Here is a 27,285-nt window from a genome sequence, read left to right as displayed (position 1 = left end):
TTGTATTGAGAAGTACTCAATTGTATTTAGACGCCCAGAGGATGTGAGCGTGTGTGAGCGCTATCATTTTCATGGCAGATATTGATCTGTCGTTATGTTCAGCGCGACATTTTCTGGAACATGGAGTCAATGAGGAAGAAGTAACTGGTGTCAGATATTGTTACACTTGACTCATTTGCAACAGAAAATGAATTCACTCTAAGAAAAAAACGGGGGGCGGGGGGGGGGGTAACAGGACTTTGTGAACACCCTGTATTTTCAATATGAAGTCTGACTAGAATATTAATGAGATTGCCTCAGGTAGTCAATGGGTAGGTAACTGCAGCGCTCAGTGTGCTCCTGAGCCATACAGGGTCTGGGGGCTGTGCGGCCCTGGGGGTTCGCTGGCGCCTCCTGTTGTTCAGCTGAAGAAAGCATTGTCTGCGTGCTGAAATAAAAACAGAAGGCGCTGGAAAACTCAGCAGATCAGGCAGCATCTATGGAGAGAGGAAAGTGAGTTAACTTGCCAGGTCGATGGCCTGTTACCTTTTGTCTGTATGCTGAGTTGGGTTTGTGACTTTTGACTGTAGGATTCCGGCTTTTTGCTAAACAAAACAACAAATTACATTTCCACAACGCTTTTCACGTCGGGAGGACGTCCCAGGGTGCTGACCAGTCAACAATTTGCACCCGAGCTGGGGTTTGGGATCAGGAGAGGTGGAGGTTGGGGGTGGTGTGCGTTAGGTGGATTCAAATTAAATGAAAACAAACCAAAGTAAAGCCAAGTCAGAAAACCCAGGCTGGACGTCTGTTGTATGACCTGACACAGCCATCGATCGGCATTGAGAGCAGTGTGAGGATGCTGTAACCTCCTTTGTATTGGGGAATGTCTCAATTTAAATCGGGTTTGGCTCCAGTGTCTCCATCTGATGTCTGAGCTCAGCTGCGATGGTGGTGGGATTTGTTTGTTGATCTTAGAGATTTTATTCTTTAAGCTGCGCTGCTACTGTATGTTTAAAATGTAATTCCAAATCATTTGGGGACAAAGGAAAATGAATGCTGCTGGAAATTTAAATAGGGTCCGGACCCTGAGATGAAGCACTGCCCATCCCAGATGGAGTGATGTAATTCTTGATTATTATTTGTGAATGCTTACAGGAGAGAATAATAACAATAATAATAATTCTTGCATTTGATAGAGCACTTTTCACGTCGGGAGGAGGTCCCAAAGCGCTTCACAGAACACATTGTAAAGTGAATTGACTGTATAGTTGTGGGCGAACGCGGCAGCCAATTGCGCACAGCAATGTCCCACAAACAGTCATAGATTGAAAATGACCAATTTATTATTGTTTTTTGTTTGGTTTTGGAGGGATTATTATTAGGCTCTGTGTGGAGTAAGGAAACTTGCCCAAGGTTTCGCCCTCTGCCTGGGATTGAACTCAGGTCTCTCGCTTGCAAAGCGAGTGCTCTAACCACTGAGCTTTTAAGCTCTTTACAGTTTACTCCCAGTGTGTCAGCCTGGCTCGGTGGGTAGCACCCCCAACCCTTGAGCCATAAGGTTGCCGGTTCAACCTCCACGTTGGGACTTGGAACTCATGTAGCTCTGAGCTGACATTCCAATGCAGTCCTGGGTGGGTGTTGCATTGTTCCATCATTTAGATGTGACATTAAACTGAGGTCCCATTGCCTGTTCAGGTGGATGCTGAAGATCCCATGGCACTATTCAAATAGAGAAGGGAGTTTTTCTCTCCCGGTGTCCTGGCCAGCAATCTCCCAAATAAAATTGATCATTTGCTTCACAGCTGTTTGGGACACCACCGGTGTGCAAATTGGCCGCTGTTTTTGCCCACAAAACACACAGTCAAGGCACTTTACAGTATATCCCGTGAAGCGCTTTGGGACTCCTGCTGACATAAAAGACATGAAATACTAAATGTAAGGATAGTTTTTATTATAATTTATTTGTTCACTGTCTCTCGCTTTCTTTACCTCCAACTTTCTCCTGTACCTTTGATTCCTTTTTTCCATTCTGTTGGAAAGACAGCAGTTGAACTCCATTGCAACACAAATCACTGAATATAGAAAGTGGATCCAGTCTAGTTGAAAGGCAGTGCCAACCCATAGACACCAGGAAGTTACAGATTTGAGTTTGAGCTAAGTTATCACAGCTAGGAAAGCAGTTGGGGTTCCAACTGGCCTCAATGTCCCAGGTTGATGAGGTGAAAATCGGCCAGTTTTCCTGCTGTGAGCTTAGAATCATAGAATCATAGAATATTACAGCACAGAAGGAGGCCATTTGCCCAACCATGCCTGTGTTGGCTCTTTGGAAGAGCTACCCAACCAGTCCCACAACCTCGCTTTCTCCCCATTTCCTTGCAATCTTTTTTCCTTTTCAAGTACCTATCCAATTCCCTTTTTGAAAGTTGTTATTGAATCTGTTGCCACCGACTCTTTCTTCTGTGTGATTTAACTTTCTGTAAAAAGGCCTAGTGGGTGCTGGGTATCTGCCTACACCGAGTAAAGGATGAAAAGGAGTCCAAATGCCTTGAAGAGAGCAGAATATTGCCCAGATGGAAAAAATGGGTTTAAAAAAGGGTTATTACAAAGGATTTTTTTTTGGTCAGCCATGTGTCTGACACATGGGAAAACCCATTGCCATGCGTAATCCAAACCAAACTGAGAATTCCATGCATCCGGCCTGCACATGGAAATTCCTGAGATAAGTAGATTGTTGGAATGGAATGCGCCCTCTCTCCCTGGAGGGTTGCATCCTACTTATCTAATCCAGGAAAGTATTCGGTGCAGGTTGGCAAGAGGCAAGGCTTGGGGATCCCAGAGTTTCCATTAGGGAAATTGCTGGAGTCGAAACAGCTGAAACCACACAGCTTTAAATTTGAAAAGTCGGTTGAAAACGATGTGAATGAAAAGGTCCGTTTTTGATAGCTTGAGGTAATGGGATCCATGAGTGAGGATAGGTTTGTGTTAATGATCTGAAACTGTGGGCATCATCTTCCATAATCAAGGCTAAGCCAGTTAAATGAAAAGTGTCTCACCATTTGCAGAAAGTAATGCAAATAAGCTGCAATATTTAGATAAGCTTTTAGAACACAAATGTGTCTCTTTAAATAAAAAATAAAAATTTTGGACACTTTTCGTGGGACATTGCTGTGCGCAATTGGCTTCCTCGTTTCGTCCACAGAATACATAGTCAATCCACTTAACAATAGATTCTGTGAAGCGCTTTGAGACATCTCAACAACGTGAAGCACTATATCAAATGCAAGGATTGTTATTATGTTGTTATCTCTGGTTTCAGTGATGGTTATAAAAACTTCATGTGTCCGTGTGTTTGTTTGGTGCGTCTGTCTGTGTCACTGAAACAGGTGAGGAGATGAGGCTCCTTTGTAGAGTTCCAAATTATTGAATAGCAATGATGCACAGTGATAGGGATTTGGGACATAAGGAATATTAAAGGAATATGGAGAAAAGGCAGAGAAATTGGATAAGAAAGGCAAGGAAATTGGTTGCAAACTGTCATGAACTAATCAAATGATGAAGCAGTCTTGGTTGGCCAAATGGCCTCCTCCTGCTCCTATATTTTCAATGTCTGGTTTCGGGTGAGGAAGAATAACAAAGTTAGAATGCGTAGGTACTCGCAAGCTCCTGGTAATAATAATAATAAATCCTCGCATTTGATATAGCACCTTATCACTTTGTTGAGACTTCTCAAAGTGCTTCACAGAATATATTATAAAGTGTAGCGACTGTGTATTTTGTGGGCGAAACGCAGCAGCCAATTGTGCACAGCAGCACCCGTGGAATCTGTAGACCAGCAAGAGAGAAAAGGAGAGAATGAGAAGCAAAAACTAGGATCTTAATATTCCTTTTGGTGTTTTGCAGGTTGTGACCTCTGATGTTCTACGGACATCACGGATATTGATCCTCCACATGGTAAGTCACCTGGAGATAGCCTCTCCTCACTGTGATATCATCCAGCAGAGACACACAGGGAAATCTGTACAGATCTCATTGGCAATACCACTTCTGTTCAAACTTCTGCTGTATGAAGTTTCTCGCAAGGTTAAGGTTTGTGGTTTCTTTCGCTATAAAGAATAAAGGCAACACTGAATACGTTCACAAAAGGATAGGAGTTAGTTGACACTCCTTTGTAGCAATGTCACTGTAATGACAATATCAAATAACAAAAAATAGCCGGACTGGATCTGAACCCTCCTCCCCCACCCCATGTTTTAAATTCCTCAGGCCCACATGCTTGTAGTCTCCCGACAACCCACCTCTCCTAACACACGCCAATGCCTCTTAATTCACAGCACCCCCTCTATTTTACTTCATGACTTGATTTGTTCAAAATGTATTTGGCGTCTCCTTAACCAGGTTCGATGGGCTGAATGGCCTCTGATTCTTGTATTCTTTGCACGAATATCCATTCTGTAAACTCAACCGCTCTGATTTCAGGCACCGCTTGTGCTGGGATATACCTTTCACCTACAAAGAAATATACAGTATATCCTGTGAAGAGTTTTGAGACACCATCTCCTGCTCCCCCGCCCTCCCGACATGAAAGACGTGGTATCGAGTGTGAGGATTATTATTTTATTAATGTTCCTTGGCCACCTGCAGTACTTGCATGCCTCACACGTAGCAGCTTTTCGTGGAGTGAGCCTGGACAGTAAATGCTGGAAAGCTATTTGCTCGTGAAGGACATTCAAGCCAAACCAAACCAGGCCTGTCGCAGATCCAAATCCCAGTCACAGTGGGAGCAATAATACACAGAATACTAATCAACATAATAATTTAGCTCCGTTCATATTAGGAGGATGTCTCAAGAACTGCCCCCAAGCTGGGATGGGAGCTGACGGAGGGGGTGGGGGGATTGGAAGATGACCAAAGATGTACATTTTGAGACATGGCTTGAAAGAAGGGAGGGAGAGGGAGAGAAAAATTGGTTTGGATGAATTAAAAAGGGAAAATCAGCCAGAGCTCCTGATCCCTTCCCACTTCAGTGGAAAGTACAGATCCATGTGATGTTGAATACGTTTGCGATATTCGTTGGCTAAACCTACACGTGAATAATAGGATGAGGTGTATCGGATAAGGTATTGGAGGACACCCATTCCAAGTTAAAAAAAATCAAAAGTTTTCAGAAAAAGGAAACAAAATCATCTTTTGTTCTCAAATGTCGTCCAACCCATTCCGATTATAAATGCCAATTTTTTTGTTATCAGTGGTGGTGACCAGATCACTAACATTGCAATTCTGTAATCACCGATCTTGCAATTGCAATGACATAATTATTATTATTATAATAATTAACTACACATCTCAGCCAATTCAGTGGAGCCAGGAAAGCAATGAAAATAACCAATGAACTGAGGCAATCTTAGGTCAGTTTTGCTGTAGTGTTTGCTGTTGCAGAGGTGGAAGAGCTATTGAAGGTGCCTCACTGTTACAGTCACATGTAAATTAGCCAAATGAACACTAATAAAGTAAAATATGGAAGCAAACTTGACCGTTCAGCTTCTTGACCGGCGGCCTAATTAGCGACAGCATGTCTCACTGTGTTAAGGTCCCTGAATGGCTTTCGCTATTGGAGTATGTGAGCTGATAATTGTGATAATCTTCTTTAACTGTCAGCGTCAAACCATTTTCAGTGAGTGTTAAGGATGAAGCCTGATAAATTCTGTTTCTTGTTTCTGGCGATAAAATATTTATACGTCATGTTTTTCTGCAGTCGCAGCATGCTGTCAATCTGTCCTCCTGTGTGCACAGAACTCCACATCTCAGTGAGAAGCTTCAGTCATCAGTGCCTGACTGAAGTGCCATTAAGCATATGCCCAACCAGCTTAATTGAGAAATCTTTGGGTTCGAAGGTACTGTTGGCCAGTAGTGGAGTTGACCACTCCGTAGAAATCAGTCGATTACACACAGCAGCGTCCAACAAACAGTTGTGGATTGAGTGACCAAATTATTAATATTATTATTGCTTTTAACGGATTATTCTCCCCGGAAAATCGACCCGCCAATTGACTGACAACCAGTTCCTATTTACTTCCAGGTAAACAGAAATTAGTGGAGTAAGGAAACTTGCCCAACGTTTTACCCTCCCCTTAACAGGTTTACTCAACAAGACAGAAAAGTTGCATTAGTTCAGTAACCACGGTTACAATAGGCAGGAGAACGTGACAATAACAAAATATTTTTAAAAAGCTGGACTCGTTCCAAACTCCTCCACCATCCACACACCCCCCCACCCCGCCACCCTTCCTGGCTTTCACCACCAGTGGAACCTTAGCGTAGTGGTTAGCATGCTCGCCTCGCAAGCAAGAGGTAGATCCACGGTTTGATTCCCGGGCAGGGTGAAACTTTAGGCAAGTTTCCTTACTCCACTCGCCTCTGTTTACCCAGCAGGAAGTAGGAACCTGATTGTTAGTTGTTTGGTGGATTGCATTCCAGAGGTAATAATTCCTTCACCCTCACCCCCCTCCTCAAAAACAAATGGTCACTCAATCCACGACTGCTTGTGGGACACTGCTGTGCGCAATTGGCTGCTGCGTTTCACCCACAAAATACAGTCAATTCACTTTACAATATATTCTGTGAAGCGCTTTGAGACGCCATAAGGCGCTATATCAAATGCGACGATCCCACAAACCACCATGAGTTGAATGAATGTGGAGGAGTGTTGGCCTAATCTCAGCAAAAACTCTTGTGTCTTCTCTCAAAATGAGAAAGGAATGAGAGAGGAAGAGTCAGTGTGCGAGTGGCAGGCAAACAGAGAGAGAAACACAGAGATAGAGAGGGAGGTTTGGCACTGTGTACAACAGTTTACATCCCTGATTGAACCTTTTTTTCAGTTAGCAATGTAGCCATTTGTATTTTATATGATGACCAATTATCCACAGTTTTTCCCCACTCTGTTTGCTTATCCACAATGGAGCCTGTTCCCAGTTAGTGTGGACAACTGTTTCTCTACTGCATTAACAGTTCTGTTCATCAATAAAGCAACTGTTTGTATCCGGCTCATTTACTTGAGTTTTGATGTTCCAAAATAAATACCAGTTTTCATCAAATTTACTTTGATTTTCTCACATTTTAACATATGATAAATCCTGAAAAATACCCTGTTTTTTGTTTTGTGGATAAAATTTTTTTTTAATGTTCCTTAGCCTTCTTTGCCATTGAGAACCATTAAGCATATTTTTTCACAATCCCCATTGAAAGAACGGCATTTTACATTGACTAGTACAATGTAATAAATGTTGAATAATTTCTATTAAGGTGGAAGGTTGCTCTTTGGCAGTAATCCAGTTTAAAAAACTCCTGGCTCAGTAAAGATAAAGTCTCGTTGGAGAGTGAGCAAGCTTGAAACCGATGAAAAGAGATGAATCATTAACTGTAACTGTTCATCAAAAGGAACCCAATCACTTATCAATATGCTAGGAGTCGCAAGCACAGTGGTTGAGTTTGCAGATAACACCAAGCTAATGCAGATGGTAGATTACGAAGCAGAACAAGATAGGTTACAGGAGGATTTGAACATACTTGGGAATTGGGCAGATTGGTGGCAGATGAAATTCAATGTGGAGGAATGTAAACTAGAGGACAAAAAATCCGGGACTATTATTTGAATGGAAGGAAAATAATATGTATGGAAAATGAAAAGGACCTGGTGGTTCTGATTGACAATAAATTGAAGCTCTCCCTACAATGCTCTGTGGCAGTGAATAAAGCAAACCAGATGTTGGGATGTATCAAAAGATCAATAGCAGCCGAAATAATGGGTCCTGTCACTGTATGATGAGACCACACTTAGAGGAAACTGTGTTCAGCTCTGGTCGCTGCAGACAAAAAGGATGTTGAAGACCTCGAGAAAACAAGAAGGAAGGCAACCAAAATGATTGAGGGAATGGAAGGACTGGACTGTGAGGAGCGACTCAGTAAATTGGGCATGTTCACACTGGAAAAGAGAAGATTGAGAGGCAACATAATTGCTGTCTTTAAGACTCTAAAGGGGCAAATCAATATAGATCATGGCAGGCTGTTTCAACTAGTCCAGAATAATAAAACCAGAGGACACGGCCTGCGATTGAAGGGGGGCAAATTCAGAACAAATCTACACCAACACTATTTCAGTGAGCAAATAGTGAACCTGTGGAACAGGCTCCCGAGGGAGACGGTTGAAGCAGGAAATATTCTTTCAAACAAAGATTAGCTAGTTTCGTTTTAGGAAATAATATTACAACAACAACACAACATTTATAGAGCGCCTTTCACGTCGAGAGGACATCCCAAACCGCTGAACAGTCAGGTGTTGGGTCCCGAGCATGGGGGAGGGGTGGTGTAGGGATGAGGGAAGGCAGAGAAGTGCAAGGGAGGAAGCGAGGCCAAGGGACTGGGATGGAGTTCCAGAGTGTGGGGGCAGAGAGGCTGAAAGCCCGGCCACCGATAGTAGAGAGGGGCGGGCGGGAGACATGGAGCAGACCGGAACCCGATGAACAGAGGGAGCGGGCAGGTTGGTAGGGAGTCAGCAGGTCAGAGAGGTAGGAGGGGGCAAGGCTATTCATGGTCTCAAAGGTGAGGATGAGGATCTTGAACTCAATCCTCTGGGGGATGGGGAGCCAGTGGAGTCGGGCGAGGGTGGGAGTGATGGGGTCGCGGAGCCTGGTGCACGAGAGTACACGAGCTGCAGAGTTTTGGATGATCTGCAGCTTGTGAAGGGAAGAGTTGGGAAGGCCGATGAGGAGGGAGTTCCCGTAATCGAGCCTTGATGTAATGAATGTGTGGGTGAGGGTTTGGGGGCCTGAGAGGTGTGGCAGTGGCGGAGTCTGGCAATGTTGCAGAGGTGGTGGTAGGCAGTGCTGGTCATGTTGCGGATGTGGGGGAGAAAGGACAGTTCAGGGTCAAACAAGACGCCCAGGTTCCTGACTGGCTTAGTGAGGTTGAGTGTGCAGCTGTGGAGGCTGATGCTGCCAGTGCCCGAGGTGCGGAGGCGCTGGCGCGAGCCAATCAAGAGGCCTTAGTCTTGCTGACATTGAGTTGGGGAAAGTTGGCCCTCGTCCAGGACTTGATGTTGGACAGGCAGTCGGTCAGGATGCCAGTAGTCCAGTAGTTGAGGGTGGAGGCAGAGAGGTAGAGTTGGAAATTTACCCCATGTCTGCGGATGACATCACCAAGGGGGAGCATGTAGAGGGTGAAGAGGAGGGGACCGAGGACAGAGCCCTGAGGAACACCGTACATAGGGAGTTCGGCACATATGTGCAGGCGACCACCAGAAAAGTGGAAGGTGAACTAGATGGACCTTGGTCCTTTTTCGTTTAGGATTTCTTATGTTCTAATTGTAAATCCTCAGGTTCACATTGCCAGAGTCTCACACCAGAACTGAGCTCCTGATCCAGGCTGGTGCTCCATACACAGTGGAGGGAATATATTATTGTTAGAACTGTGATGATTTAACTGACATTTAAACTGAAGTGTTATTTGCCTGTTCTGATGACTCTGTGGGAGAAAAGCAGCAGCCAATTGCACGCAGCAGTGTCCAACAAACAGTCTTAGATTAAGTGACCAAATTATTATTACTTTTTGAAGGGATTATTACCCCTGGAAAAGCGGTACCAATCAACTAACAACTGGGTTCCTTCTTACTGTTGGTAAACAGAGGGTGCAGAGTAAGGAAAGTTGGCCAACGTTTCATAGCATGGACTGACACTTCGATATAGTGGTGCGGGAGTAATCGCTGCATTGCTGGAGGGGTCAACCCTTGGATGAGATGTAACGTCACTGAAGTGTCTTGTCGACCTGCAACGCAATATCGCTATTTCAGCATTCTATATCACTCACTGTGAAAGCCAGCATGATCCCTGGTTAATAATTCTGAACTAGCATTTAATGATTTATTTACAACTTGACTAAATCCCTTTGCTCATCTAGTTCCCCTAGAACGTTTTATGCCTTTTAGCACTGACTTTCACACACTATTTTTACAGCAAAAAACATTTGGCTGCATTGAATTCCATCCACCAAACTTCCACCCACGTTGATATTCTGCTGTCATTGTCCACTTACAGACTTCTGCACTGTTCATTACAGTCCAGTACTCTTTGAAACTCAGTGTAATCTACAATATTGGATAGTCTACCCTTTTTGGGGGGCCGGCCGGGTGTCTGACACTGGGGAAACCCATCACTCGTGCTTAAGAGGATCCAAACCAAACTGAGAATTCCATGTATCCATCCCACCTATACATGGAAATCTCAGAGATAGATTGTTGGAATGGAATGCGCTCTCTCTCTCTCTCTCTCTCTCCCTGGAGGGACCCACCCTGCTTACCTAATTCCGGAAAGTACTAGGCGCAGGTTGGCACGAGCCAAGGCATGGGGACCCTTCTACGTCCAAATAACACCCAAATCAAGATTGTACGTGTATCAACTGTTGTATTTTCATTATTGAGGAATCATTTAACTTTAAAGAGTAAAACTGGTGATTTTCTTTCTCTCTCCTCCCTTTCCTCCAGGGTCGGGACTTCCCGTTCGATGACTGTGGCCGCTCATTCACCTGCCTGCCGGCAGAGAGGCTGGACAGTGAGGTGGAAGCCCTCGTCTGCAACATTGATATTCTGCTGCACATCATGACACACAAGGTCAGCTGCTAGCCCACAGTAGAAACTCAGGGAAATCTCCTCGCAGAGAGAGAGAGAGACTGTGGCTGCGCAGAGCACAGCAATTTCTGGTTCCTGATCAGCCACGTTTAATCTAAAAGCACTTGATCTGCGCAAATATCAACTTTTCTAAATTGCTAATCCCTTATTCCTTTCTTCACTTATTGGTGCCCTCCCATCAATTTCAAACACCGTCCATGGATTAAGGTGTGCATTTGGCTTTAATGTAATGGAGTTACTCCCAGCCCTGGCCAACAATCCCCCCAAATAAAAATTGATCACTCAATCTAAGACTGTTTGTGGGACGCTGCTGTGTGCAATTGGCTGCTGCGTTTTGTCCACAAAATATACAGTCACTCCACTTTACACTATATCCTATGAAGCGCTTTGAGACATCTCAATGACATGATAAGGCGCTAAATAAATGCCAGGATTACAATCTGGGGTCAAAGTTATGGTGTCCCTAATTGTTTCTCCACTGGATTCCACAATGATCGAACTACTTGTTTGTTGGAGGGATGTCATGTTGAGTCACAAGCGTAAAAATTCAAGTATAAGTCCATAAATTCTTTTGAAAGGGAATTGGATAGATACTTGAAAAATTATTTTAAAGCATTTGGGATGGAGCAGGAGAGAAGAATGGCTCGTTTTGAGAGAAACAGCAGTGCAGACTTGCTGGGCTGAATGGTCTATTTCTGTCCTGTGACATCCTGTGGTGGTATGAGGCAAAGAGTTAAGTTTTGAATGCATCATTGATTATTTTTTNCCTGCTCTTGTGGGTTCCAGCTGGGCCCAGGCTCCCCTCCTGGTGTGTGGGTCTGCAGCACAGACATGATTCTGACCATCCCGTCTTACCCAGGTAACACACTCTGCAGACATGTGCTCTCTGTGCAATGGGCACATGGTTCATTCAATCTCTCAGCTGCATTTCTCCAGCAATTTTGTTTTGTATGTTTCAAAAGTTGAGCAAAAATGTTTACGTCCCCTGCACAGCCACCATCGCCGGTCAGGCCTTCAGCCTCTCTGGCTCCACCCTTTGGAATTCCATTCCACAGTCTCTTCACCTCACTCCCTCCCTTGCCTTCTTCAAGGCACATCTCAAGACCCTCCTCTTTGACTGCGCTTTTGGCCACACTCCTACTCCCACCCTCCCTGCCCTCACCCCCCTGATCCCAACACCCTGCTCAGGTCCAAATCCCTGACTATCCAAGGCCTTGGGACTTCCAATGTAATTTGTTGCTGCTGTTGTTGTTGTTGTGTGGGCGTACACTCACTAACAAGCATTTGAATCTCCTCCTTGGTAAGAGGCATAAAGTAGGAAGATGAGCGGGAGGACTCCCAACAACATATAGGCTGCTTACTATACAGCATTTGAGATAGCACCTAGAATGTCAAAATGTTTTGCAGTGCTGCAAAAAAGGCTAGTGTTTGTGCCATCACTGTATGCAGTTTGGGGGAGAGAGTTTATTAAGAGAAGATGGTCTGGAATAGGTCACATAGTTATTCACAACCCAAGCTGGTCGGGTAAATTTATGGATTGACACAGTCACAATTCCACATGCAAATCAATAATAATAATAATAATAATCCTTGCATTTGATATAGCGCTTTTCACGTCGGGAGGACGTCCCAAAGCGCTTCACAGAATAGACTGTAAAGTGAATTGACTGTAAATTTGTGGGCGAACGCAGCAGCCAATTGCGCACAGCAATGTCCCACAAACAGTCGTAGATTGAAAATGACCAATTTATTATTGTTTTATTTTGGAGGGATTATTATTACCCAAACTGTCACATGTATCAATGCTGTTGGGCTCTGTATGAAGCAATCATTGGTTGCATATCTTTTACCATCATGTAGCTCCTTGGGGGTGGGGGGGGTGGGGAGGTACGCGGGGTCGCCTTGGCGCTGAACTGGCTCCAAGGTGACTTTCCTGGTAATGGAAAGTCAAATCGAACCAGCCCTCTCTGACAGTCTTGGTAGTCTTGTTCCTGAGCCAGGCAGGTCCGCAGTATTCCAGGGCACTGCTGATGACAGCACAGCCAGCTTGACTTATCAGCAGGACCTGGAAGGATAGACCGGTCACTGAAGGCAGAGAATCCTCCCACTCAACTCCTGTTAACCTTGCAATTGAAAGCTCTAATGGGGAGGGTGGTCCTAGCTGGACAAGCAGCGGGAAAGTTTGCCAGACAGCAATATCAATGGCCAAGCTGTGCAGTTTTAACTGGTTAAACTCCAGCAGTTACCCCAACGCACACTCTGGGGTACCCAAGCCTTGGCTCTTGCCAACCTGTGCCTAATACTTTATGGAATTAGGTAAGCAGGATGCAACCCTCCAGGGAGAGAGAGAGAGCGTATTCCATTCCAATAGTCTATCTCTGGGATTTCCATGTGTAGGTGGGATGTCTGGAATTCTCAGCTCAGTTTGCAGACTCGTAAGCAACGTTGATGGGTTTCTGCATGTGTCAGACACCCAGCTGAGCCAAAAAAAAAGTTAATTGTGTGATGGTTGTCAGTGGTATGTACCTAACGTAATGCCGGTAAGTGCTGAACTCAGCACAAGACTCGATGATGCAGTATGTAGGCTGCATATTGAACTGGACTGTATTGTCAGCAGCTCTGCTGCAGCCAAAGCCAGCAATCACAAAGCTGCTGTGCCGATCTCATTATCTGTTTATTGCCCTTAGGCTCTGCAAGGCGCCTAATCATTTTGCATTAAAGCTACGGGGAATAAATGGGACACTTTGTCATCTGATTTTCAGCACATTCAGCGTCCACAATCTCCGCATTAACTTCCCGTCCTGGAGGATATTCTCTTTATATTAGCAAAGCTATTTGAGTTGAGTGAAACTTTTGGATTAAATCTTTTTTACACAGCGCATTGTACCCACACTGCAAACATGTAGCCTGATTTCAACCAATAAAACTTGAAACAGGCTATGAATACTCCAGGAGTCCTGTTGCTCAGTGGTTAGAGCACTCGCCTCGCAAGACAGAGGACCTGGGTATGATTCCTGGGCAGAGTCATGTGGAGGAAAGAAACTTGCCCCGCCCGGGCGAAACAATGGGCAAGTTTCCTTCCTCCACCCGTCTCTGTTTATCTTGCAGTAAGTAGGAACCTGCTTGTTAGTTGATTGGTGGATCGCTTTTCCAGGGTTAATAATACCTTCAAAGGCAGGCAGGCTGGCAGGCTAAATTGGTCACTCAATCCACAGTTGTTTGTGGGACGCTGCTGTGCGCAATTGGCTGCCGCGTTCGCCAACAAATATACAGTCAATTCACTTTACAGTGTGTTCTGTGAAGCGCTTTGGGACGTCCTCCCGACGTGAAAAGCGCTATATCAAATGCAAGGATTATTATTATTATTCTGTGAAGCGCTTTGAGACATCTTGAAGACGTAATCAGACTCTATATCAAATGCAAGGATTATTATTGTTATCATTATTAATATCTCTGGAAAGCGATCCGCCAAAAGAGGAAGGGGAAAAAATTGAAAGGAAAAATAAAATCTTATAATATCACGTGTTCGGTAAACACTGAGCAGTACAACTATGGCATGTTCATCAGCTCTGACCGTAAATTGAACTTTGGAGATCCTGATCTGGTGAAGAGCCTGGTTCAGGTCACCTGTTGGTGGAAACACTGCCAGCTTTCTGCCAGCACTGAATGGTAACCTGTCTTGTGGTTCACTCTTCATGTTTCAGTCGCGTGGGGCAAACGTTTCCCAATCCCAACACAAGGTTGTGGACATGTTGGACAAAAGATTGTTTGTATTTTAGCCGAGTCTGCACTTCTTGTAAGCTCTTCAGTGTGAAAGTGATTGTGCATTAGATTCAAGAGGTTTTATAAATATATAAATCCAAATTGTTGTTTTTAAGAGGTCCAGAATTATCGTTGCAACTCTGCTCAGGTAGAGGATTGTTGGGGATTCGGTGCTTACGTTTTATATAGCGCTTTATCACGTCGTCGAGACATCTCAAAGCGTTTCACAGGATATACTGTAAAATGTGGTGACTGTATTTTGTGAACAAAATACAGCAGTCAATTGCACACAGCAGTGTCCGACAAACAGTCGTGATTGTAATAACCAATTTATTATTATTATTTTGTGGATTGAGTGACCAAATTATTCCTCCCAATGTGAAAGGCGCATTGTAATTTTGTTGTTGTTATTATTTTTCACGGGATTATTACCCCCGGAAAGCGATCCGCCAATCAGCTAACTAACCAACCAACCAACTAAAATAGAGGTATCAAAAAGCATAGGGACGTAGGAATAGGGCTTGGCGATTCAGCCCCCCGAGCCTGTTCCTTTCACAATCCAGACCATATGAACCTCTGTTTCCACCCACCCAGTGGACTGTGAGACTAACTTTTTTTTTGCTCAGCTGGATGTCTGACACTTATTGAAACCCAACACCATGCTCTAGAGTATCCAAATCAAGCTGAGATTTCCATGCATCTCACCTACACATGGGGACCCTAGAGTGTGCGTTGGGGTAACTGCTGGAGTCTAACCAGCTAAGCCGTATAGCTTGCCATTGATAGCACTGACAAGCTTTCCTGCTGCTTGTCTAGCTATGACCACCCTACCCATTAGGGCTTTGGCTGTAGGGTTAAGAGGAGCTGAGGGGGAGGATTCCCTACCCCCAGTGACTGGTCTGCCCTCCAGGTCCTGCCAGTGTGCCGGCTTGGGCTGTGCTGTCATCAGCAATGAGTGCCCTGGAATACTGCGGACCCACCTGGCTCAGGAATTGTAAAGGAGACCGTCACACAGGGCTGGCTCAATTCCCACATTCTGTTGCCAAACATGTCACCTTGAAGCCAGCTCCTTCAGCTCCACGGAGACCCTAATCCTACACACAAACAAGCAAAACCTGCAGGAAATTCTTTCATTCTAATGTTTCCACTTTTTAAACCTCGTCTCTCTCCCTGCACAGAGAACACGTCCCCATCCTTACCCACTACACTGCAATCATTGTGTCTGTGTAGCATTTGTTCATCTCAGTCTGCTCTCGTCCCTACTCCCTGCAGTACTGTTCTCGAGCAGATACTTATCCAGGTCCCTTTTTTTTAATCATCGCACCATCTACTTTGAAACCTGTTTCACATCCACTTTCCTGGGAACATCTAATCTCCTGTCATGCTCATGGATTTGAAACTTATGTTTCATGATCCCATGGTCCAAATCAGATCGACTGATTACTTTTATCTGTTTTCTACTTCTCATCATCTTAAAGAGCTGGATCAAGTCCAGCAACATCTTTTTTAATAAGAACAAGTTCAGAATCTGTGAGCCTCTCACAACTTTAAGTTTTGGAGTCCTGTAGCATAGTGCTTAGAGCACTTCTCGCAATCCAGAGGAACTGAGTTTGATTCCTTGGCAGCGCGAAACCTTAGACAAGTTTCCTTATTCCACACGCCTCTTTTTATTTAGCAGTAAGTAGGAACCCGATTGTTAGTTGATTGGCAGATTGTTTTCCGGGAGTAGTAATCCCACAAAAAAAGAGTTGGTCACTCAATCCACAACTGTTTGTTGGATACTACTGTGCATAATTAGTTGCCGCATTTACAGTATATTCTGCAAAGCGCTTCAAGACGTCTCAATGATGTGATAAGGCACTGTATCAAATGCAAGGATTATTATTATTATTTAAGTTCCATCATCAGCCTTGTTGCTCTACGAATCAGAGGTTTCATTGTCCACTTGAAAGGTCGAGTGCCCAAGTGTAGCCTCATCAGTGATCCTCATTGCGCATGTATATATTGTTTCTGATTCTAATGTGCATTATTTTGCATTTATCCACATTCCAATCCATTCGCCACTACAGGATTAGGGCTAAATGCCTTGAGAAAATCAAAATTATATCCACATTGCTTCCCACATCAACCTTGAGGAAGGCATGTAGTGAATTCAATTTAGATTTTTATAAATGGTTGTAATAATAATAATTATCCTTGCATTTAATATAGCGCCTTATCACATCGTTGAGCCGTCTCAAAGTGCTTCAACAGAATATACTGTAAAGTGAATTGACTATGAGTTTTGTGGTCGAAACGCAGCAGCCAATTGCGCACAGCAGCGTCCCACAAACAGCCGTGGATTGAGTGACCAAATTATTGTTCTTTTTAAGGGATTGTTACCCCTAGAAAAGTGTTTTGCCAATCAACTAACTACCGGTTTCCTACTTGCTGCTAGGGTTTAAGGTTAACTTTAGGGTTAACATCAGAGAGCTTGAGGCGAAGGTATTCGTTTCAACTACATTCATACAAGGTTATGTGATAGTCATGGTTTTGACTGCTAACAACACCAGTGTTCAGTTTCCCAGAGGAGTCGGGGGAGTGGGGGCAGTTGGTATGAAGCATGGGTATCACTTACCACACTCGGCACATACAGTGCAGTCTGTGTGATTCCATCCACCATCTGACCAAATATTTTCAGCCCTTTAATGACAAATGTGGAATTTGTGGGCTTAACTGTCAGCAGATTTTTTTCCTTAGCAAATTCTCCTCTGACACAATATCACTGACATGCTGTACCTTATCAACCTAATCCCCAACAGGCTATGGATCACTGTGGCTGCCTTCTAATTGGAGTCTGCTCTGTAATCTCTCTGCTTGAGTGTATCCTGTCACTGGAGAGTAAAGCTCTGAGCTTTTGCAGCTTACTCAGCTGCCACAGCGCAGGTGATGGGCACGTTCGGTTTGTTTCCCGTGTAATCCACTGAAGAAACAGCCTTCTGTTAATCAGCTCTGCCTCTTTGCCGAGATTTATGAGTTCTGTCAAGTGCAAGTTCCTGACTGATGGGTTTGCTTTCACTGACGTTCAGAAGTAGTCTATTCGTGCCACACTTGGCTGCTTCTTGTTAAAGTAAATATTCATTACCAGGCCCATTTACAGCCTCCGCACCTTTGCTATATTTCTGGAGGATTTTTAATACAGATGTTTGCCTTCAGGTTAGAAAAGAGATTGCGTGGCAGGGTAGGTACCTGTTCTCACAGTGACATATGGTCCTGTCTGCCTGTTCAGGTGGACATTAAAGATCCCATGGCACTATTCGAAAAGAGAAGGACGTTTGCTTCTCCCAGTATCCTGGCAACAATCCCCCAAATAAAATTGATCATTCATTTCATGGCTGTTTGTGGGACATTGCTGTGTGCAAACTGGATGCCATATGTCAAAATACACAGTAAACCCACTTATATCTTGTGAAGACATCTCAACAACATGATAAGGCGCTATATCAAATGCAAGGATTAACACGCAGACAAAACTGATTTGCTGGCAGAGATACCTGCTTTGTCTACACTTTGGGAAACTAATGACCAGGTTAAAATACTGTGTTCAGGGTAGCTCTGTTCCGCTCTGTATTAGCAATTTGTTTGAAAAGTAGAAGGGCATTAATGATTTTGTGCTGCAGAGCCTGAATAATTGTATTTTGTAGGATGCAATCGCACCCAGTTACTTTTCAAGTATGTTAAGGGAATATTCAATGTACATATTAAACAATATTAAATACCTGCATAACAACAGTCACTACACTGCACAGTAACTCATTGTGTGAACGCATTGTGACATGATAAGGCAGGCGCTGGATCAAATCAATAATTTAGCAGAAAGTCTTGAATATTTGTCCCAAGAAAATGGTTTTGTGGCATTGTGGCTTTCACATTTCTCAATCACTCCTGAGTTTCCAGTGAATTTTGGCCATCGGAACAAAGGAATCTTCCTCTTTGTGTTTCTCAAAGTGAGGGATGATAATGTTGGGAAGCAAGAATACATCCCAGCTTCAGGCAACAGTTACTCTTTGGGCAGATGCAGCACGGATTAGACACAGAGCTCATTCGCCATAATAAATATCCACGTCTTCTTTGTCTTGTAGATATTTGCTGGGAGGGATTCAGCGGTGTCAGAGTGGTGTCTGTCCCGGGCACGCTTACGTACGCCAGGAAACATGGTGTCTACCTCCTGAACACAGAGGTAAGAATTCCTGCCTGTCTTAACAACAACAACAAATTACATTTAAACAGCGTTCTTCATATTAGGAGGACGTCCCAAGGCGCTGGACAGTCAAGGATATGCACTCAAACTGGGGGTTGAGATCAGGAGGGTGGGGGTAGGAGGGTGCAGGCAGGAGGGTGCCCGAAGGCGCTGTCTAAGAGGAGGGTCTTGAGACGTGCCTTGAAGGAGGCGAGGGAGGGAGCGAGGTGAAAAGACGGTGGGGTGAAGTCTTAAATTAAAGATTGAATTTTAATCTTGAATTAAATTTGTACAAGGATTAGTTAGGGAGGCCATAGGTGCAATTTTGGGCACTCCATTTCAGGCTGACATTACAACCATTGAGAGGGTACAGAGTGCATTGCCTGGAATGATACACAGTGAAATATTAATAATGGTCAATATAATAATTATTAATAATAATCCTTATATTTGATCTTTGCCTTATTATGTCATCAAAACACCTTTAAATGCTTTGCAGGATCTCACTTTAGAGTGTAGTGACTGTATTTGAAGGTAAACACGGCGGCCAATGTACACAGCAAAGTCCCAAAAATAGCCATGAAGTAAATGACCATTTATTCCCTGGGGGATTGTTGGCCAAGAGAGAGCCTCCCTTATCAATTCAATGTTCACTATGTTTTATAAACACTATTGCAATCTGTGCTTTTGACCCATTTGCAGAGATTCACGTTCAGCCTTGTGCAATGTTCTGAAATTAATTGACAATCTGTCAACAGTTCAAAGTGGCTGGGAAATTTCTCTTATCAAAGACTGGTTGATCACTGAGCAGTTACACAAATTCACATGATGGTGCAATATCAACAACAACAACAATCTGTATTTATATAGCGGCCTTTACACGGGTAGCATCCCAGAGCACGTTCCAGTAACTTAACCCCTCCAGGAGCTTATGAAGGGTTGACACAGTTGACACTCAAGAAAATTGCATATGGTCTTAATTTAGACCTGTAACTCAGTAGTTAGAGCACTCGCTTCGCAAGCGAGAGGATCTGGGTTTGATTCCCGGGCAGGGTGAAACATCAGGTAAGTTTCCTTACTCCACACGCCTCTGTTTACCTAGCAGTAAGTAGGAACCCACTTGTTAGTCGATTGGCGGATCTCTTTTCTGGGGGTAAGAATCCCTTAAGAAAATAATAATAATAAATTGGTTATTTCAATCCACGACTGTTTGTGAGACACTGCTGTGTGCAATTGGCTGCCGCATTTTGCCCACAAAATATACAATTCACTTTACAGTATATTCTTGTGAAGCTCTTTGAGACGTCTCAACAATGTGATAAGGCCCTATATCAAATTCAAGGATTATTATTTATTATTATTAATTTCTCTTATTTATCATTATTAATTGAGTTCTTGGTGTCTTGGCTCATACATAAAGAACGGTTCCAGAGGAGGGCGGCCATTCACCACCTTTAAGAGAGCAGCAATGAAAGGAGAAATTTGGAGGGAAATTGTAAAAAAAAATGCAGGAGTGGCTGTGAAAGCAGCAATAATGGCTGTTGTGATGTGTCATTGGGATGTGGTCTGTGAGGTGATCACCTGCACATCGCAGGTAGAGCCACAGAAGATCGAGGAATTGGGGAGATATAGTGTTGGGAGCTGGCAGTTATATAGGGTCATAAGTGCAAGGAGTGTAAGTAGATACAGAGCCACATTGTAAAATTGTCCATATTCAGGCACTAAACACTACTTTAATGCTGGAAGATTGAGGCTGGTTCTGGCAGAAAGCACAGGATTGCAGGACTGTGCTTTATTAGAAACTGGCCCCAACTCACTGTCCGGTTCATGCCAAAAGAACAGAACAAGTGCTAAACCCAGAATTGACTAACACTACAGTCAGTGTATAGAGCACTTGTGAACCGCTTCAAGTCAAACTGGTTTTCAGGTAACCTGAGGCCTGGACTTCCTCAACCCAAATATCTTTCAGATGGAATGCCAGATCTGGTGGCAATTCAAACACAGTTTTGGATTTGCAAACTTATTTCTAAATTCCCAGTATGCTTTTTTCATCACCCCAGTTCCCAGATCTCCAGTTAGGTCAGACATAGGGCAACAATGTGGAAAACTAACCGGGAAGCATGATGGTAAGTGGACTTGGGAACAGAGACATGTAGAGTAAGCAAACTTGCCTAAGGTTTCGCCCTCCCCGGGAATCAAACCCAGGTCCTCTCACCTGCGAGGCGAGTGCTCTAACCAATACGCCACAGGACTCCACATTTGATTTTTGCAATCATTAGGACGATGGGAGCAGAGGCTGGGAGACGAGACTGTCAGGCATCTTTGTTCCCAGTCCATCAGCTCCAGTTGAGCTGGAGCTGATGGTTAAATTGGTCTTGAGGTGTTGAGCACGAGCAACATGTTTGACGTCATGGTTTAACTCTCGTGATCTGGGAGTGTGGAGCCAAACAAAATACTAAATGTTCTGCCTCTGATTCACTGTGATGCAGTTGTGTAGGATATACAGGGACATTAGTAGTCCACGTACTTTTATCTTATGAAATCTTATAATTTAGATAATTATTTGGGGAGGGCAAGTTTGCTGGGCTAATCATTTTTCAAAGAACCAGCACAGACATGATGGGCCGAACGGCCTCCTTCTATAATTCTATGATTCTATGAATCACTTGGTTGTGTGAGCTGGTTTGAAATGTGGTTGAATATAAGTCTTACCATTATAAATCATATATATAATCGTCTAAATCGTACAACCAAGTCCAATTTAGTTTCCAATCAAACCCATTTAGATTTCTTTGTGCTAGTTGTATAAACACCTCCTAACTCCTAATGCCACTCCCCTACACTCTATTACTCCTACATTTAGCTGCTGCATTGACAAACTACCATATGCGCACTTACCACCTGTATTGAATTATGTGTGCGCTGTGTAGATTATTGATTGAATCAGATTTTATATGATTTATACAGTTTGCCCGCAACTAAGACTTCAATTAAGTCATATATAAAATGCTATGTTCCCGACTGATGATGTTAATAATATTAATAATATGCCTTTTGTGAGTTTTACTGTCTTTGAGTATGTCACACAATACCTGAGTTTTGACCTCTCTCTTCAGGGCTGTGTCTGTGATATCATTTACAAAGGGACAGAGGAGCGGATACAACAATGTGCACTACGGGATGGCAGAGCCCCTCTGGTGTGTAAGATAATCACAATCCTTGCATTTGATAAATAACATCTTATTACATTGTCATAGTGTCTCAAAGCACTTCAAGGGATTTATTATAATAATAATAATCCTTGCAGTTGCTATCGCGCCTTATCACGTCGTTGAGAGATCTCAAAGCGCTTCACAGGGAATACTGTAAAGTGGATTGATTGACCTTCTGACTTAGTGCGGTGTCTCACCTGAGAGTGTTGGGTGAGACAATGTAATGTATAATGCGTTTGACCTGGGAATGCTGAGTTAAACAGTGTAGAGGGAGCTTTCCTCTGTGACTGAACTAGGTGCTGAGATTCGGTCCATTATCCATTGACATCCCTGACATTGATGAGCACAAAGTGATACAGTGCTATGGCTGAGAAGCACCATCTCTCTGAAAACTGATACAAAATGATGAGCGGATTCGATAGGGTGAACAAGGAGAAATTATTCCCACTGGCGGTGGGTCGGTAACCCGAGGGCACCGATTTAAAATAGTTATTAAAAGAAACAGAGGGGAGGGGAGGAGAAATGTTTTCACACAGCGAGTTGTTGGGATCTGGAATCATTGCCTGAAAGGCCGGTGGGAACCGATTCAATAACAGCTTTTAAGAGAGAAGTAGATAATTATTTTGGGACGACAAGTTTGCAGAGCTATGGGGAGAGAGCGGGGGAGTGGGGTTGATCAGGGCTATGGGAGAGAGCGGGGGAGTGGGGTTGATCAGGGCTATGGGGAGAGAGCGGGGGAGTGGGGTGATCAGGGCTATGGGGAGAGACGGGGGAGTGGGGTTGATCAGGGCTATGGGGAGAGAGCGGGGGAGTGGGGTGATCAGGGCTATGGGGAGAGAGCGGGGGGAGTGGGGTTGATCGGGGCTATGGGGAGAGAGCGGGGGGAGTGGGGTTGATCAGGGCTATGGGGAGAGAGCGGGGGGAGTGGGGTTGATCAGGGCTATGGGGAGAGAGTGGGGGAGTGGGGTTGATTTGGAAGCTCTTTTCAAAGAGCCGGTACAGACACGATGGGCCGAATGGCCTCCTTCTGTGCCATATATCTCCATGATTCTATTTTTGGGATTGAATAACTAATGTTTATATTTCCCAGGTATCAGGCATTGTGTTTTTCTCCTCTCCGACTGCTGAGAGACTGCTGGCCACGCATGTCACTCCTCCGCTGGATGCCTGCACCTACATGGGTCTGGATTCGGGAGCTCAGCTGATTCAGGTAGGAACTTTCACCCAAAGGGAAGTGGGAATCTGGAACTCTCTCCCTCCCCCAAAAGCCTGTGATTGCTGGATCCATTCAAATTTTTTAAGACTAAGGTCAATAGATGTTTGTTAGGTCAGGGTATCAAGGGATATGGGATCTAGAAGGGTAAATGGAGTTGAGGTACAGATCAGCCATAATATGATAGAACAGGCTCAAGGGGCTGAATGGGCTCCTCCTGTTTCTATGAAGGCAAATCAGTCTCAGTGGGTATGAGTAGGGCCTCAGTGATTGGTTCAGCCAAGCACAATCCTCACCTCAAACCATGTCCATGTTCCAGTCAGCGGGGTTCTGGATAGTCAACAGCAATGGGAGCGCTGAATTCTCTAACACAGGCCCCTGAGACTAGATCCTACTATCACCTCAGCTGAGGTCAATCAACGCAGCTCAACAACCACAACAAATTACAGTTATACAGTGCTTTTACATTAGAAGGCATTAGACAGTTAAGGGTTTGCACCCGGGTTGGGGGTTGGAATCAAGAGGGATGGAGAGTAAGGGGCCTGGGGGTAGGAAGGCGGCCAAAAGCACAGTCAAAGAGGAACGTCTTGAGATGCACTTTGAAGGAGCCGAGGAGGGGACGAGGGTTTTCAGGATGGAGTTCCGGAGGGTGGTGAAGGCTCGACCATCAATGGTAGGGTGGGCAGTGCAGGGGACATGAAGCAGGCCAGTGCCCACCGAGCAGAGCGAGTGGACAGGTTGGTATGGAGTTAATAGGGTCAAGATTGCTACCTACATCATGCTGTCTTTCCAGCTCCTACTGCATGTTATATGTCTCCCTTGTCCTCCAACAGCTGTCGATTTTCTTTGACATACTGCTGTGCATGGCACAGAACACCAAAGAGGATGACTTTGTGAAGGGAACGAGGAGCAATCTCAGGCTCTCCAGCACGGCTGAGGATATGGACACTGCTATCCTGCGGAGTGCCAGAGCTTTACTGTGGCGGGAGCTACGTGGGATACCCGTGACCGTGGGTGAGCTGAGTGAACCTTTCATTCATCCCTTATTTGGTTACGTCTGCAATAAACCAGGCATAGAATCATAGAATATTACAGCACAGAAAGAGGCCATTCGGCCCATCGTGCCTGTGCCAGCTCGTTGGAGGAGCGACCCAATCGGTCCCAATCCCCCCACTCCCACTCTTTCCCCATGTCCTTGCAAATTTTCCAATTCCCTTTTGAAAGTTGTTATTGAATCTGTTCCCACCGACCCTTGCAGGCCGTGCAATCTAGAAAGTAACAGAGATGTAAAAAAAATTCTTCATCTCCCTTTTGAGACGGATAAAATGAATGCCAGAATACAGACAGCGTGAAGTGTGGAAAATTCCAGGATACTGTCTCATATACCCGTCACCATGGCTGATAGTTTCCTTAGGGAATGAAGTGACGTCTGGTAGTGTAGTGCTTTCGCCACAAAATACACAGTCAATCCACTTTACAATATATTCTGTGAAGTGCTTTGAGATGTCTTAACTGATAAGGTGCTCCATCAAGTGCAAGGATTATTATTATGGCTTTGACAACACATACCTTGGCAGTTACAAACTAAGGCAGACTTGTAGGTGTCCTCAACCCTATCAGCCCTAACAAATAGGATCATTCTTGTTGGACAAGTACCTTAATAATAATAATAATAATAATAATAATCCTTGCATTTGATATAGCGCTTTTCACGTCGGGAGGACGTCCCAAAGCGCTTCACAGAACACACTGTAAAGTGAATTGACTGTATATTTGTGGGCGAACGCGGCAGCGAATTGCACACAGCAATGTCCCACAAACAGTTGTAGATTGAAAATGACCAATTTATTATTGTTTTTGGTTTTGGAGGATTATTAGGCTCTGTGTGGAGTAAGGAAACTTGCCCAAGGTTTCGCCCTCTGCCTGGAATTGAACTCAGGTCTCTCGCTTGCAAAGCAAGTGCTCTAACCACTGAGCTACAGGACTCCACCTTGATGTGGAGTTACCAATTGTCTTAACCCCCAAAATACAATTGCTTCGCACACAAAATATATAGTCACTACACTTTACAGTATATACTGTGAAGCGCTTTGAGACATCTCAACAACGTGATAAGGCGCTGTATCAAATGCAAGGATTATTATTATTATTAACAGTGGGCAATCCACCTATGTGAAGCCTGTGTTCACTGCTCTCTCTCTCTCTCTCTCTGGCCTCATTGATTGAGTTGCATTAGAGATAGGCTCTCAGCATTCAGGTCATGTGGTGTGAGACCCTCCTCAAGGCTTGACCCTATCCTGATGTTGCTTTGTGCTTTACAGCCTACATAGCTGATGGTTCTCATGAGTACATGAGTCTGTCAGCAGATGATCACTTGCAGAACCTGACAAGGAGAGGGAGCATGTCTGGAAGCTTCACAGCCCATCATATTGCCCACTCGGAGGTCACAGTAGGTAACACCCCTCTCTCTCTCTATGACCGATGCTTTCTCCCTTCTGTTACACATGTGCCTCAATGCCAATGTCTTCCACCTGCTGTGTCAGAATCCCAGTCAGCACAAATTGTTCAGAATTCCAGGATACTGAATCTGACCTACACGTCATCAGTCAGTGATAAACCTGAACTCCCTGTTGTTTGCTGATAGTCATTTCTGGGTTGCAAATAATTCTTATTGTCAATGCAGTCTTTATAGTCGATGTGAAATTGGCTTTTATGTTTTTTTCCTGCTCTCCCCACAACCCACTCAGGCCGGCCCGAAAGCAGGCACGAGCTATGTGAGGGGGACCATCCAGGGAATTTAAGCATTTGCTTAATATCAGCCAGGGTTCTTGTTCCCAATCACTCTCACCAGATCACAAGATTGGTTTGGATGAAGAAAAGACTCCTGCTCGGCCATCGTTCCCTCCGCTCCACCATCGGCGGACGTGCGTTCAGCCACTATGCCCTGAAGCTTTGGAACTCTCTCTCTCTGCCCCCTCCTTCCCCTCTTTTAGATCATGATTGACCATGCGTACGGTCACCTCCTATCTCCCCCTGGCTCACTGTTAGCGCTCCGAGACGCTACCCAGGGTGAAGAGCTCTGTATAAATGCAAGTTTTTGTTGTTATTGAAGAAAGCCCTTTGGCCCATTTAATCTCAACTTTCCAGAACATCCTACCCATTACAGTATCGAGCTGCTTTATACCTGAATGCCAGTGTCCTGGCCTTAACCACCCTTCCTGGTAACTTGTTCAAGTAGTTAATTACCCTCTGGATAAATAAACACTTCCTGGTATTTGTCCTGAAATTGCCCCTTTACACTAAACTCGTGTCCTCTTGTTCTTGTGGTATTAGTGCATTGTGTAAAAAAAACTATGGGGGTAACAGGATTTTGTGTACAAGGGCAGGCGGCTTGGAGATATCTGCCCTTCCGTTCTGCTCCTTCCCTACAGGAAATGTCTGGCAGCTCAGCACCTCCCTATCCTGGCTGAGTTCGACCAACAACAACAACTTGCATTTATATAGCTCCGCTCACCCAGGCTAGAGTCCCAGAGCACTTGGATCAAGATCTAACTACAAGAGGAATCACAAAACAAGCTTGTTTATTTTATTTCGGTTGAAACAAAACTTCCAAAACTCACTTCAGGATTATTCATAGTGTTTAAAAGAAACAATGGCCTGCCTGGCACACAGTGCCCACTGTTTGCTGACTTGTGGGGTTACTTTCTGCAGCACCCTGTCCTCCTCAGTCAGGACTGCTCCATCATCAACAGTCTCCTGGACGGAGAGATTGCCATCGAGTCCAAGAGTGTTGTCCAGCACTGCCACCTGCAGGTAACACTCCTACCTTGTCTGCTGGGAAAGGCTTCCCTGTTTGTCCACTAATCTGTAATTCATCACTTTGCCCAATAGTTACCTGTATAATTAAGGACCATTCAAATCAATTCCTTACTGATTTTTTACCCTTAAATGCTGAATTTTAGGTCTTCCCTCCATAAAAAAGACAATAATTTGGTCACTCAATCCACAAATGTTTGGGGGACGCTGCTGTGTGCAATTGGCTGCCGCGTTTTGCTCCACAAAACATAGTCAATTTACTTTACAGTATATTCTGTGAAGCGCTTTGAGACATCTCAAAGACATGATAAGGCGCTATATCAAATATGAGGATTATTATTATTGTTCATTTCACTTTAAGCCTGTGCTTTATGTTGAATGTTGCTGACACTGATCTGATCACTGC

At 44.3% G+C, this 27,285-nt stretch overlaps 1 protein-coding gene across 2 annotated transcripts in view; it reads left to right on the top strand.

The window, feature by feature from the left end:
- The window catches only part of fcsk (fucose kinase), a 99,504-nt gene that overhangs the window by 49,104 nt on the left and 23,115 nt on the right, over positions 1-27,285 (top strand). For both annotated transcript variants that reach the window (XR_488790.2, XM_007905831.2), the window contains exons 4-12: positions 3,883-3,933; positions 10,514-10,639; positions 11,444-11,516; positions 18,541-18,638; positions 21,755-21,835; positions 22,941-23,060; positions 23,897-24,077; positions 25,385-25,512; positions 26,775-26,876. Coding sequence is in view for 1 of the 2 variants with exons in the window: in XM_007905831.2 (XP_007904022.1) it covers positions 3,883-3,933; positions 10,514-10,639; positions 11,444-11,516; positions 18,541-18,638; positions 21,755-21,835; positions 22,941-23,060; positions 23,897-24,077; positions 25,385-25,512; positions 26,775-26,876 (960 nt within the window). In the remaining variant the exon portion in view is untranslated. The remainder of the gene's footprint in view (positions 1-3,882; positions 3,934-10,513; positions 10,640-11,443; positions 11,517-18,540; positions 18,639-21,754; positions 21,836-22,940; positions 23,061-23,896; positions 24,078-25,384; positions 25,513-26,774; positions 26,877-27,285) is intronic.

Source organism: Callorhinchus milii, unplaced genomic scaffold (genome assembly GCF_018977255.1).
Source record: "Callorhinchus milii isolate IMCB2004 unplaced genomic scaffold, IMCB_Cmil_1.0 Scaffold14, whole genome shotgun sequence".
Taxonomy (NCBI): Eukaryota; Metazoa; Chordata; class Chondrichthyes; order Chimaeriformes; family Callorhinchidae; genus Callorhinchus; species Callorhinchus milii.
This window is presented reverse-complemented; position numbering and strand designations above follow the sequence as displayed.